This window comes from Bufo bufo, chromosome 3 (genome assembly GCF_905171765.1).
Source record: "Bufo bufo chromosome 3, aBufBuf1.1, whole genome shotgun sequence".
NCBI classification, from domain to species: domain Eukaryota; kingdom Metazoa; phylum Chordata; class Amphibia; order Anura; family Bufonidae; genus Bufo; species Bufo bufo.
In genome coordinates this window covers 624,758,520-624,770,965 of record NC_053391.1, presented here as the reverse complement: position 1 = coordinate 624,770,965, position 12,446 = coordinate 624,758,520, and the positions used below count along the sequence as shown (strand labels likewise).

The 12,446-nt window shown below is 42.1% G+C and overlaps 1 protein-coding gene across 10 annotated transcripts in view; it reads left to right on the top strand.

The window, feature by feature from the left end:
• Nucleotides 1–12,446, top strand: part of NBEA (neurobeachin) — a 630,876-nt gene that overhangs the window by 163,830 nt on the left and 454,600 nt on the right. For all 10 annotated transcript variants that reach the window (XM_040426128.1, XM_040426125.1, XM_040426127.1 and 7 more), the window contains exons 7-8: nt 246–365; nt 2,398–2,544. In XM_040426128.1, coding sequence (XP_040282062.1) covers nt 246–365; nt 2,398–2,544 — 267 coding nt within the window. The remainder of the gene's footprint in view (nt 1–245; nt 366–2,397; nt 2,545–12,446) is intronic.

Genomic DNA, 12,446 nt, shown 5'->3' with positions numbered 1-12,446 from the left:
AAGATTTGCCCATCGATTTGTCACACTTGAAGGAGGATAATAGACCTACAGAGATGTTGCATATAAAACCTCTGCCTTGAACATCTTCATGTTACAGATTCGAAAATAACGTAACCTATTAATCCTGACTGACTGCAAACGCCAGAAAAATATGCAAAGACTGTAACACTTTTCCTGTGAAGGTGACATATCTGTTAATACTCTGCTGTATTCTGTACTAACATGGTTAATCTCTCTCACGACAGTGGTACATGATCAGCATTGTTCACATCTACAACCGCTGGAGGAACAGTGAAATCCGCTGCTATGTAAATGGCCAGCTAGTATCTTATGGGGACATGGCGTGGCACGTGAACACAAACGACGTGAGTATTGGTTACAAGGACACCGCCTTATGTATGGCTTCGTCATGCCTCCTCTGTAATGTAATTATATTGCCTTCACAATTCCAGATCATTCTATTGGATGGAAATTCATAAACCGGCATTGGAATAAGATGTAATTTTCTAGTATAATGTTTAAAGGCATTGTCCTAGACTTTTAAAAAAGATGGATAAGAGTCATCCATGTATGATCTGACCCCCACGAGTGTGGCTGTTCCTGCTACTACAATTCTGCCTCATTCACTTAAATAGACTGCCACATTGTTCCCTGGATAAATAATGAACTGTCTTTGTGTCTTCATTCTGCTGATTGGTGGTGTCCCTAGAGTTGGACTCCCCACATTTATACTTTGCCAAATAGAAGCCATAACTAGGAAATCCATGAAACCGTTTTAAATATTAACCTATTTTTGCCATGATCATAGTATCTTTTGACCGGGAAGTTCTCGAGCATGTCATTCTATTTCCTTAAAAGGGATCTAACCACTAAGGGGCGAGGGAATGGATGGTGGTGCATGAGTCGAGTCTGTAGAGGAGCCAGCACCACTTTCAGAAAAGACATTGAATTACTTGGGAAGGCATAGGCATTCTCGAAAGACCCAAAGTTGTCCCGCTAAAAGACTATTTCTCATTTTGAAGGAAGTCAAGATTTTGCTGCTTCCATCCTCTCGCTATGGTTTGACAGCAATAATCTAGTTATTTTATTTGAGGTACCTCTTCAGTAGTTTTATGGAGGAGCACCTTCCATGGGCTTCAGGATTGGTTGAAGCCTTTAAAGGGGTTGACAACATTCTGGCTACTGTTTGCCAGTATGTATGTAGAATGATTATATGGCACTTACTGATATAGCATATAGTTAGTACCATGGCACTCGTCAGTTTACTGTATATAAAGCAGAGAATTTTATTGATTCATACAGTCAACATAAGTCCGGACAAACGTAAAATATCTTATTGCCAGAAATACTCATTACAATTGGACATTTTGGTCGTAAGACCTTCTATAGCACAATAAGTCTAGAGCAAGGAAGCAAGTGGATCTGTGGATGTCCGCCTTTCATTAGTTATAATGGCTCATTTTGCCCAGGGAGCAATCATTAGGTAAAATAAAATGGCTGCTGTCCTATTAGTATACAGAAAACCTGTCCAAATCACACAGGAGGACAAGTTACTTCAGAACACTGAGGTAAAGAGCTGCCTCTTCCTCCTCTCTGCTCTGCTTGTCAGGAATTGTGATCCTAAATACAGTTTAATATGAACTTCAGCTGAATCTCTGTAGGAATGGAGCTCATGAGGAGACATGAAGTACAACGAGGAGGGTGGAGGTGTAGTAATGAGCAGCAGCACTTGTATGCAGTCTCCATTACCACAGTCTGTCCCGTCCGTCCTTTCTGTACTTTAGCTGTCTCCTCGTGAACTCCATTCCTACAGAGCTTCGGCTGAACATCTTATCAGCTGTATTCAGCTCTTTAGCTCAGTGTTATTTTTATTTCTCCTATTGATTTCTCCCAAGACAAAATGAGCCATTATAACTAATGAAAAGTATTTGGGAATATATTTATAATAAAGTAGTAATTAAGCATTTTCATTTTCTTAATTCCCGGAGAATCCTTTTAAGAGGGTAAAAAATGTGTACTCGATTTATAAGAGGTGCAATAGTAGAATACAGTTTTCTCTAACCACTGGTGTACATTATGCAAAAGACAGCATATGAACCCCTTGCACCTCCAGTAGCTCATCATAGAGCACCCCGTTATATGTTTAGAATGATCCAGCTTTGAAATCTATTTTTCAAGCACCTGAATCAATCTAAAAGACAGTCGGACTCTGCTTTAAAGAAGACAAAGAGCAGGTTGCACATACGATAAACCCACCCCTATCTCCAATAAATCTTTGACCTTACAGTTGTTGGTTAGTATTCCCTGGAAATATGCATAATATGTTAGTATACTGGATATTGTATGGATTATTATGGTTTTTATATTTTCCTAACATGTGGTATTTTCTTTTTCCAGAGCTATGATAAATGCTTCCTTGGTTCATCAGAGACAGCCGACGCCAACCGAGTGTTTTGTGGTCAACTTGGAGCAGTGTATGTGTTCATCGAGGCCCTGAACCCTGCACAGATCTTTGCTATACATCAACTTGGACCAGGTTATAAGGTGAGATACTTCATGGATGGGTTCTGCTGGATGGCTGCAAGCCTTTTGTTCCCCGATTTTAGTTCGGTGAATGACATTAATACATCTGGCTTCATCAGGGGGTCATACATGAATGAATTGTAGCCTCTCAAGAGCTGCAACTATGATCTCGCTTTTGAGGCCAATACTGTATACTTCAAATGTGTGCAGAAAAAGAGGATTTCTAAGCTCAGATTATAATTTGTCAAATATATTTTTTGATTCCTTTGCTGGCTTGATTCATTTTTCCATCACATTATACACTGCTCATTTTCATGGTTACGACAATAGTGTGCAAGCACGACCACCACTGATAGTTTGCAGGGTGGTCATAACCTCTAAAACAAGCAGTGTATAATGTGCTGGAAATTTTTTTAAAGCCAGCAAAGGTGGCAATGTGGACAATCACAATACATTAGTGAGTGCCTTGTATTAACCTCCTCTACATAATAAATGCCATTTAGTAAAGTGAGACAACCCCTTTAATGATATCTAATCTGATTTAAATGAGCAGTAATTGTAAAGTGCAAACCTTGTAGATTGTATATTGATGATGTGGTTTCATCTGGCGTCCAATAGCAGTATCAGCACTTGCAAGTACACGGATGTAACTCGCTCTCCTCAATGACGTGTATCTGAAGATGGATACAGTAGTATCCAGAACATTACATTGTGAAATATAAAGGCCACATGCGCAGTAAAAGCATTGAGGCCCGTGATATCACCGCAGGATAGTGTCTAGTTGCTGGCTGTTACTCTATACCTTTTAGTAGCAGTCTTCCCATCCGAATGATGCAGCCTGCTGTACTGACGCATTTTTCCCCTGTTCACCCTGGCAGAATGTACAGTAAACATTGATTTCCTTGCACAGTCATAAATCACTTCATCTTCTGATATAGAGCATGCTGGTCGCTGGCGCATCCCCGTGCTGCGCTGCTGGTATTCTCCATTACAATTGGTATTCACCAGGTTACAATAAATTCTAGGACTTGTCATCCGCCTGAGCCGAGGACTGGATATCGATTTCCCTGCGTTCTTAGCTGATTACTTGCGCGTTGTCAATTGCGTGCACGTTGCTGGCGTGTTTTTATTTTAATTTTTTCAGAAAATATCTGTGAGGTTATTAAATATTTAGTCCTCCTAAGGGTACAAGCACATGTTCAGGTTTCCTGATGCAGTCTTGGAAGCTAAAGTCAAGAGTGGATCATAAAATGAGAGAAGATATGAAGAACAGATATGATTTCTCCTCTTTTTTGAATTCACTCCTGGCTTTGGCTCAGGAATACCTGACTGTGTGGCCATAGCCTAATCTGACTATCCCAGTGAGCAGCATGTGGTGTGCGAGCGTCTTCAAACTTGGGGCCCAGATGTCTCTGGAAGCTCCTGAGATAAGGTTATTGATGACAGGTAGCACTTTGCACAACCAATGTTCAGTGATCATTTTCTATTGTTTGACGTCATTGGTTTAATGTTATCCTGGAGAAGTCTATGCTTCAGCCGAATAAGTATACTAATGTTTGAGGTTAGAGTTGTGTAGGAATCTTCTTCTGGTGTCATCCACACAAGCCCATAACCGACCCGTAATACAGAGACAATATTGTATGGGCCAATATGTTACCTTCTATGTGCTAAGAATTTTAACACTGAAGGTTTTCATTCAGATTCGTGTTACCTCTGATTAAAAAAATATCATGCCATGTTTTTTTGGATGAGGTATTATAGGGCTATGCTTCCGTTGAACCTTTGCTTCTTGTTGCATTGAGTCACCATCCAAAAGGACATGAAATGCCTATGGCAGGGGTGGCCCACCTTTGGCTCTCCAGCTGTTGTAAAACTACAACTCCCACCATGCCCTGCTGTAGGCTGATAGCTGTAGGCAGTCGGGACATGCTGGGAGTTGTAGTTTTGCAACAGCTGGAGAGCCTCAGGTTGGCCATTCCTGGCCTATGGAAAGGACATGAAATGCCTATGGCTCCACGTTATGGATCTGTGGGTACACTGATTACCACCGTATAAGGTCAGTGCATGAGGCTTAAAGGGGTTCTTGTTTACCTGCGCACCGTCGACATTGCAACGTTGAGCAGGTGTAATTGCAAGTCGCCCCATTCACCTCAATACACTTGTAAAGGAACGAGCCGTTCTATAGATGTGAATGGGATGGCATCTTGTAGTTACTGACCTGTGGAGAGGATAGTGTGCTCAGTATTTACCCTCTATAGCGCTGCAAGTCTGCCATCTCCATTGCCCTCACTTGATCGTCGGGAATAGATGCGGGCTATACCTCTTAGGTCCTCGCCAGATGTCCTCTTTAGTCTTCCTGTTCAACTGCATACAGTAAATGCAGCTGAACAGGAAGACTTAGAAACATATCTGGATGGAACCTGTAGGAAAGAGCCCGCTTCCATTCCTGGCCGTCACGTGAGAACAATGCAAACATTGGAATTGGCGGCACATCGGAGGGGGAAGTACTGAGAAGGCTATCTTCTCTCCACAGCTCAGCAGACAGGAGGATTTACGCCAAAACCTAGAACCTCCTTTAAGTATGAAAAATGGAAATCAGTTATGGTCAGGATGTTATGACTAATTTGTCCACCCAGTGAAAAGCAGGTTGAGAAAGAACGCACCTACCTTCAAGGTAAAACAGGTGGGATGTATGGAGCTTAGCCTTGGGTCTCCCTTGAATTACATGTGTTGGGTAATGTACTACAGAGGGGAAACGGTTGTATAAATGTCTCTCAGCAGCTTGGTGGATTGAAGAAGGCCTATGTGAGAAGATCTTATCATGCCCCGCAGAGCATGTTTACGTGTGCTCGCCTATCAGCTTGGGCTTTCGGTGTTGAGTCTTTCCTAAATCACTGCAGCTCTTTATGTGCCTCCCCCTCCCCCATGCTGTCAGTACTTGGCTCATTGTTTGGCCAATTATACTACCTCATCCTGTGTGCTTTGTGATTGCCGAGAGAATGCAAAATATGAATATTTTAAATACTACATTTGCAGCCAATTTTCATAAACTGTATAATCACATCACCAGGCTGGTAGATTTCTATTCATTGCAGCATTTCTATTGTCACCTAGATGGTATTAGAGTCCCAGAGACCGAACATGTCACTCATGTAATAGACACATCATGATTGCAGTAATTTCTCGGTGTGACGCCCCCTTCTGCTGCAAATAATGTACTACAGGCTGTACCTGTCAGTCATTTTAAGTAAATGTGTCATCTCTTAGCAGAACTGTCATGGTCAGTGACAGTAATTCCATTAGCAACTTAAAGGGGTTTTCTGGGATTTTAATATTGATGACCTATCCTCAGGATAGGTCATCAATATCAGATCTGCGGGGGTCCGACACCCAACACCCCCGCCGATCAGCTGGTTGAAGAGAAGACCACAGGCTTCCCATCCTTGTTTACCTACGCACTGTCGACATTGCAGGTGTAATTACAAGCCGCCCCATTCACTTCAATACACTTATATAGGAACGAGACGTTCCATAGATGTGCATGGGATGGCATCTTGTAGTTACACCTGCTCACCGCTGCAATGTTGACAGCGAGCAGATAAATAATGGAGAAGGCAGCGCTCACACAGAGCATGGCCTTCTCTTTAACCAGCTGATCGGCGGGGGTCCAGGGTGTCGGATCTCTGCCGATCTGATATTGATGACCCACCCATTAGGCGAGTTTACACAGCACGATGATACAGATGGTCGCTTCCTTCCTGACAGTCGGGTGCTCGTTTAGTGAAGGAGACCTCTACATTTACATGCAGCGATCTCCTTCACAATATGAGGACGAGAGATCGCTATTACGATCGCTCATCCTCATACAGAATAATTTTTTCCTGGGCAGCAGATCGTGGTTTAGACCGCACGATCTGCTGTCCAGAAAGGATAATTGTTGTGCCTGTTGAAACGACAGGATCACCCGAGAATCGTTTCACTCGTTCATCAGTTGATCGGCAACACGTTTAGATGGGCAGATTGTTGGAAACGAGCGTTTGCAGGGATGGTCCACAACCGTAACAGCAGCATGTTATAAAGCTAAAGGAGCTGAGCAAATTGAGATATAGTTATGTGGGGAAAGATTCAGTAAAACTTGTAATTTATACATCTGTTGTTTCTGATTTCAGTTGTACATGGGGATGTGTTATCAGTGATTGATAACTCCCCCTGTATAAGGGCTCATGCACATGACCATAGCCGTTTTTACGGTCCACAAATTGCGGATCTGCAAAACACGGATACCGGCCGTGTGCGTTCTGCATTTTGCGGAACAGAACATACGGCCCATAATAGAACAGTCCTTTCCTTGTGTCACGGATGTAGTAGGGGAGAACACCAAAAGACAACGAGAAGGAAGGGGAAAGACACTAGGCCTCACCGCTAGGGAAGGAAAATGGTCACCACCTATAAATCCCTGCTCCTGGCCCTAACTCCTATCCGTATGGGCACCTCTCGATGGTAAAGATGCCCATACACAAGAACCTAGAAAACCCTGGTGACCCTCGGATGCCCTAAAGTTAATGACAGGGCAGAGACAACCCATTCCTTCCCTGGTGAAGGAACCAGCATCTCACTGAGGCCTAGTAAACAACCAGGAGGGGGAAATACAAAATACAACAAGCGGAACACTTAACTTCTGAGGATGATGGATGAACAGGACTTCAACAAGAACCACACTCCAGCTCTTCCAAAATCAAATAAAGCTATCCAGAGCAAGGAGTGATGGGTAAAGTCAGACTAAATAGGGAGAGGTAAAGGTCACATGATCCACACCTGAACAGGAGGTGTGGACATACCAGCAACACACAGACAAAGTGAAACCAAAAGAGGATGTCAGATCACTAATGTGCAGATAATCTTTCAGAAACATAGAAACATAGAATGTGTCGGCAGATAAGAACCATTTGGCCCATCTAGTCTGCCCAATATACTGAATACTATGGATAGCCCCCGGCCCTATCTTATATGAAGGATGGCCTTGTGCCTATTCCATGAATGCTTTAACCCCTTCACTGTATTTGCAGCTACCACTTCTGCAGGAAGGCTATTCCATGCATCCACTACTCTCTCAGTAAAGTAATACTTCCTTATATTACTTTTAAACCTTTGCCCCTCTAATTTAAAACTGTGTCCTCTTGTGGTAGTTTTTCTTCTTTTAAATATGCTCTCTTCCTTTACCGAGTTGATTCCCTTTATGTATTTAAAAGTTTCTATCATATCCCCTCTGTCTCTTCTTTCTTCCAAGCTATACATATTAAGGTCCTTTCCTGGTAAGTTTTATCCTGCAATCCATGTACTAGTTTAGTAGCTCTTCTCTGAACTCTCTCTAGAGTATCTATATCCTTCTGGAGATATGGCCTCCAGTACTGCGCACAATACTCCAAGTGAGGTCTCACCAGTGTTCTGTACAGCGGCATAAGCACTTCACTCTTTCTACTGCTTATACCTCTCCCTATACATCCAAGCATTCTGCTGGCATTTCGTGCTGCTCTATTACATTGTTTTCCCACCTTTAAGTCTTCTGAAATAATTACTCCTAAATCCCTTTCCTCAGATACTGAGGTCAGGACTGTGTCAAATATTCTATATTCTGCCTTTGGGTTTTTACGCCCCAGGTGCATTATCTTGCACTTATCCACATTAAATTTCAGTTTCCAGAGTTCTGACCATTCTTCTAGTTTTCCTAAATCCTTTTCCATTTGGCGTTTCCCTCCAGGAACATCAACCCTGTTACCTATCTTTGTGTCATCAGCAAAAAGACAAACCTTACCAGCGAGGCCTTTTGCAATATCACTTATGAAGATATTAAACAAAATCGGTCCCAGTACAGATCCCTGTGGAACCCCACTGGTAACATGACCTTGTTTTGAATGTTCTCCATTGACTACCACCCTCTGTTGTCTGTCACTCAGCCACTGCCTAATCCACTCAACAAGACCTTCTAAGATCTGTCACAGGTGTGATACCTTGTCCGTAAAGCAGACAATAATAGGACATGATTTATATTTTTGCGGATGCCGCAGAACGAACATAAGGACGCAGACAGCACACTGTTTTCTGTCCTCATATTTTGCGGCCCCATTGAAGTGATTTCAACTCGCATCGAATGGGAATAAAAAATAAGTTTGTGCAGATGTGCTTTAAGTGTGTACACATAGGTCGCTGTCAGTCACTGATAGGTGTACACAGGGATGGTCCTAAGTTTAGAAATAGCAGAGTTAAATTACACATTTTGCTGAATCTTTTCAAATTACACTGCATTTTTATGGTGACCGGTTCCCTTTAAAATTAAAAAGTAAAAAAAAAAACTTTTAAAATGACAGCACTTTATAATGGGATCTTTATTTCATGTTCTCATTAAAATAATGTTCATGACACTAGATGATTGGGTTGATAATCCTGAAGAGTGCCCTGTCTGCAGTACCTGAGCTCCGAAATATCTTAATGAATTGAATTGGGACATTACATCAATGCCTACAAACCCCTGTAGCAAGTCAGCAATTCATTAAGTCCACTTGGTTGGCTGGAAGTGTATGCCGAATGAACCTGCCAACAAAACCAATGGGACAGAATTCCTAACATGATTAAATATGACGTTCTTGGTTCACTTGGCAAAAGAAAAGGGGAAGAGATTTAAAATGCTTGATGTCTTTTTATTTCTAGCTAAATATAGAGCGGTTCGAGGCCGAGAGAATGAAATGTTTAAGCTAATAACCTATTAGCAGCTGAGCAGAAATCCTGGCCTGAAAAGTAAAGTTTGAAAGTGTTTTTATTAAAGAGGAGTCTTAGTTCTTCTCCCCCAACCAGCAGGAACATCGAGGGGAACGCCTCATTCCCACTCATGACAGTTTTCTTGTATAAAAAAGTTGCAAACACAGGGTGTCATTTATTAAGACCGGCATTTTAGACGCTGCTCTTAACCACTGCGCTGGCGGTGGATCCGCCGAAATTATGTAGAGGCGCCGGCCTCTTCATAACTTTGGCGCATCCACCGCCTGTCTAAATCTACACCAGCTCCCTTGCTGGAGTTGATTTAGAACATTTTCTACACCTAAAACAGGTGTAAAAAGGATAAATGAGACGGGCCTGGCGATACATCCCCTTCTCTGCTCACGCCAGCTGTAAAAAGGGGGCGTGGCATGGTCGGGGAAGCCAGTGTATTTCTCATTTTTCATTTATCAAAGTTGCGGATTGCGGCGCAAATAACTTGGTGTATATCAGTTAGTAAATGACCCCCACAGTGTTTGCGACTTTAACACCACGTCTGCAAAAATTTTGCGCAAGTTCCATTTCTCTGCCGCCATCAGCACTTTCCCAAAAAGGGGGCATGGCAACGGAGGGAGCAGGTCCAGCAGCCCCCCGCATATTTGTCTTCTGTTACGCCAGTTTTATGATGTAAAAGAAAACTGAAATCCACGCCAGCTAGAGGGGCTGGCATAGATTTCAGACTAGGCGCATGGACCATCGAAGGCGTGAGCCGCACCATAACTTAGGCACAACCTCTGGCAACGCTCGGGGGGGTTATCAAAGAAAAGTGTAAAACGCTGATCTATGATATATTGCCCCCTTTGAGATTGGCCATGTGAGTCCTATATCCATCTTCTGCATATTGCTTTCCATGGTTTCTCTTCCTCTTCTTGATGACGCACATATCCGAGGCATAGAGATTGAGGGAAAACTGAAAGGGGGGGATTTATCAAAACTGGTGTAAAGTAGAACAAGCTTAGTTGCCCCTAGCAGCCAATCAGATTCCACCTTTAATTTTTTCAGAGCTCTTTTGGAAAATGAGGTGGAATGTGATTGGTTGCTATGGGCGCTGGCTGCAATACTCAGAGGAGCCATTGGGAACAGTATGGCAGTCTGAGTATAAAACGGCCTTAAACATGGCCATGGATATTGCATGAATATTTACATTACTCTGATTATGAAAGCTATTTAACGTAAGGAGATCGCCTTGAGTACCATTATATCTTCTTCCCCCTCTCTGCAGTGGTTGCGGAGTATGTCGTGCAGCCTTATCTATAGTAAAACATGGAACTATTAGGAAGAATATGCGTAGCAAGCCGTCTGCTGTCCTCGATACAAGGGTGGGGCATAAGGAAAGAGGCTCAATGCACACGGTCAGGATTGCGTGTGGATTTTCCGTAGGACATGTACATTGTATTCTATGAGAATTTGAAATTCTCAATGCACACGATGCAGATTTTAAAATCCACAGCATCTCAATTTATTTTATTTTTCCTGACCAGATTTTCTTCATTCACTTAGTAAAATCCGCATGCAAATCCGCACCGATTGATGTGGATTGACCGCACGGATTTGCCTGTGAAAACCTGCGGATTTCAGTGCGTATTCTCCGCACATGAATCCTGAACATGAATAGGACATGTTAATTTTTTTTTTTTGTGGAGTCACGTGTGCTGTCTGCATCTTTTGCGGGCCCATTGAAGTGAAAGGGTCCGTGTCCGACCTGCCTTTTGAAATAAAGGTCACCTTCCCTTCACCTACCTGCTTGCTTCACCATCACATTCGTTATGTGTACTAAGAGAAAAACGGAAAGTTTCAATCTGTATAATAAAGACTTTTCTGTCGGAGAATCGAGTCATTAACCCCTTAAGGACCCTGGGATTTTCCATTTTTGTGTTTTTTGTTTTTCACTCCTCGCCTTCCCATAGTCCTAACTTTTTTTTATTTTTCCATTCACACAGCCTTATGAGGGCTTATTTTTTGCGGTACAAGTTGCACTTTCTAATGGCACCATTTACGGTTGCATGCCATGTGATAAGAAGCAGGAAAATAATTCCAAATGGGGTAGAATTGGGAAAAAATGCAATTCAGATATAGGTTTTTATTTTTTACACTGTACACTATGCGGTAAAATTGACCTTTTATCTTCATTCTTCAGGTCAGTACGGTTACAACGATGCCACACTTGTATAATTTTTCTTGCGTTTTAATACTGTTTTTTTGTTTTTTTTAAACCTTTGAGGAAAAAAAAAAATATAATTTTATAACCATATTCTGACCCCCTACAACTTTTTTGTAGCTATGTGTACAGGGCTGTGTGAGTGACAGCGGGACGATCTGTTCTTTTCAGTGATACCAATTTGAAGTGTGTGCGACTTTTTGATCACTTTTTATAAAAAAAATTATTGGGTAGTTAAAGTGAAAAAAAAAAGGGAAATGGCTGGTTTTATTTATTTTTCCCGTTACACCATTTGCCGTATGCCATTAATATTGTTATATTTTAATAGTATGGGCATGCCCATGATGTTTATTTTAAGGAAATGGGAGTGATTTGAACTTTTTTTTTTTTTTTTTTTTTTTTGTTATAATTGCAAAAACTTTTTTTTTACATTTTTTTAAGTCACCTTGGGTGACAATACCTGGCAATCATTGTGTTCATTGATGTCTATATAGACACCATTGAACACTTCATTTGCATATACCAATACAATGCTGCCACCTTGTGGCCTGTATTGGTATAGTCATCTAATAGGCACCAAAGCCTGCTTGAGGCTTCAGTCTATTAGATCAATGTATACGGTTCCCTGATCTTAGCCGGGGAACACTGTTACCGGAGCTGAAGTGCGCAACTTCCGCTTCCGGACTGCGCAGAGCGGGCGCCATGTTTGGGGACCGGACTTCCGCCATACATGTACAGCGGAGGTCCTTAAAGGGTTAACAGCTAGATCACGTGGACAATGCCCTGTCAGTATACTTGCCTTACAGCCAGATTGGTAACATTTTACAGCTATAGGTGTATCACAGAGAACTACAATAAAATGTACAGATATAGGTGTATTACAGACAAGGTTAAGCTTCTAGGCTGCAGATTCTTTCCTTCCCTTACCCCTATCTAAATACCGTGGCCAAGGCCA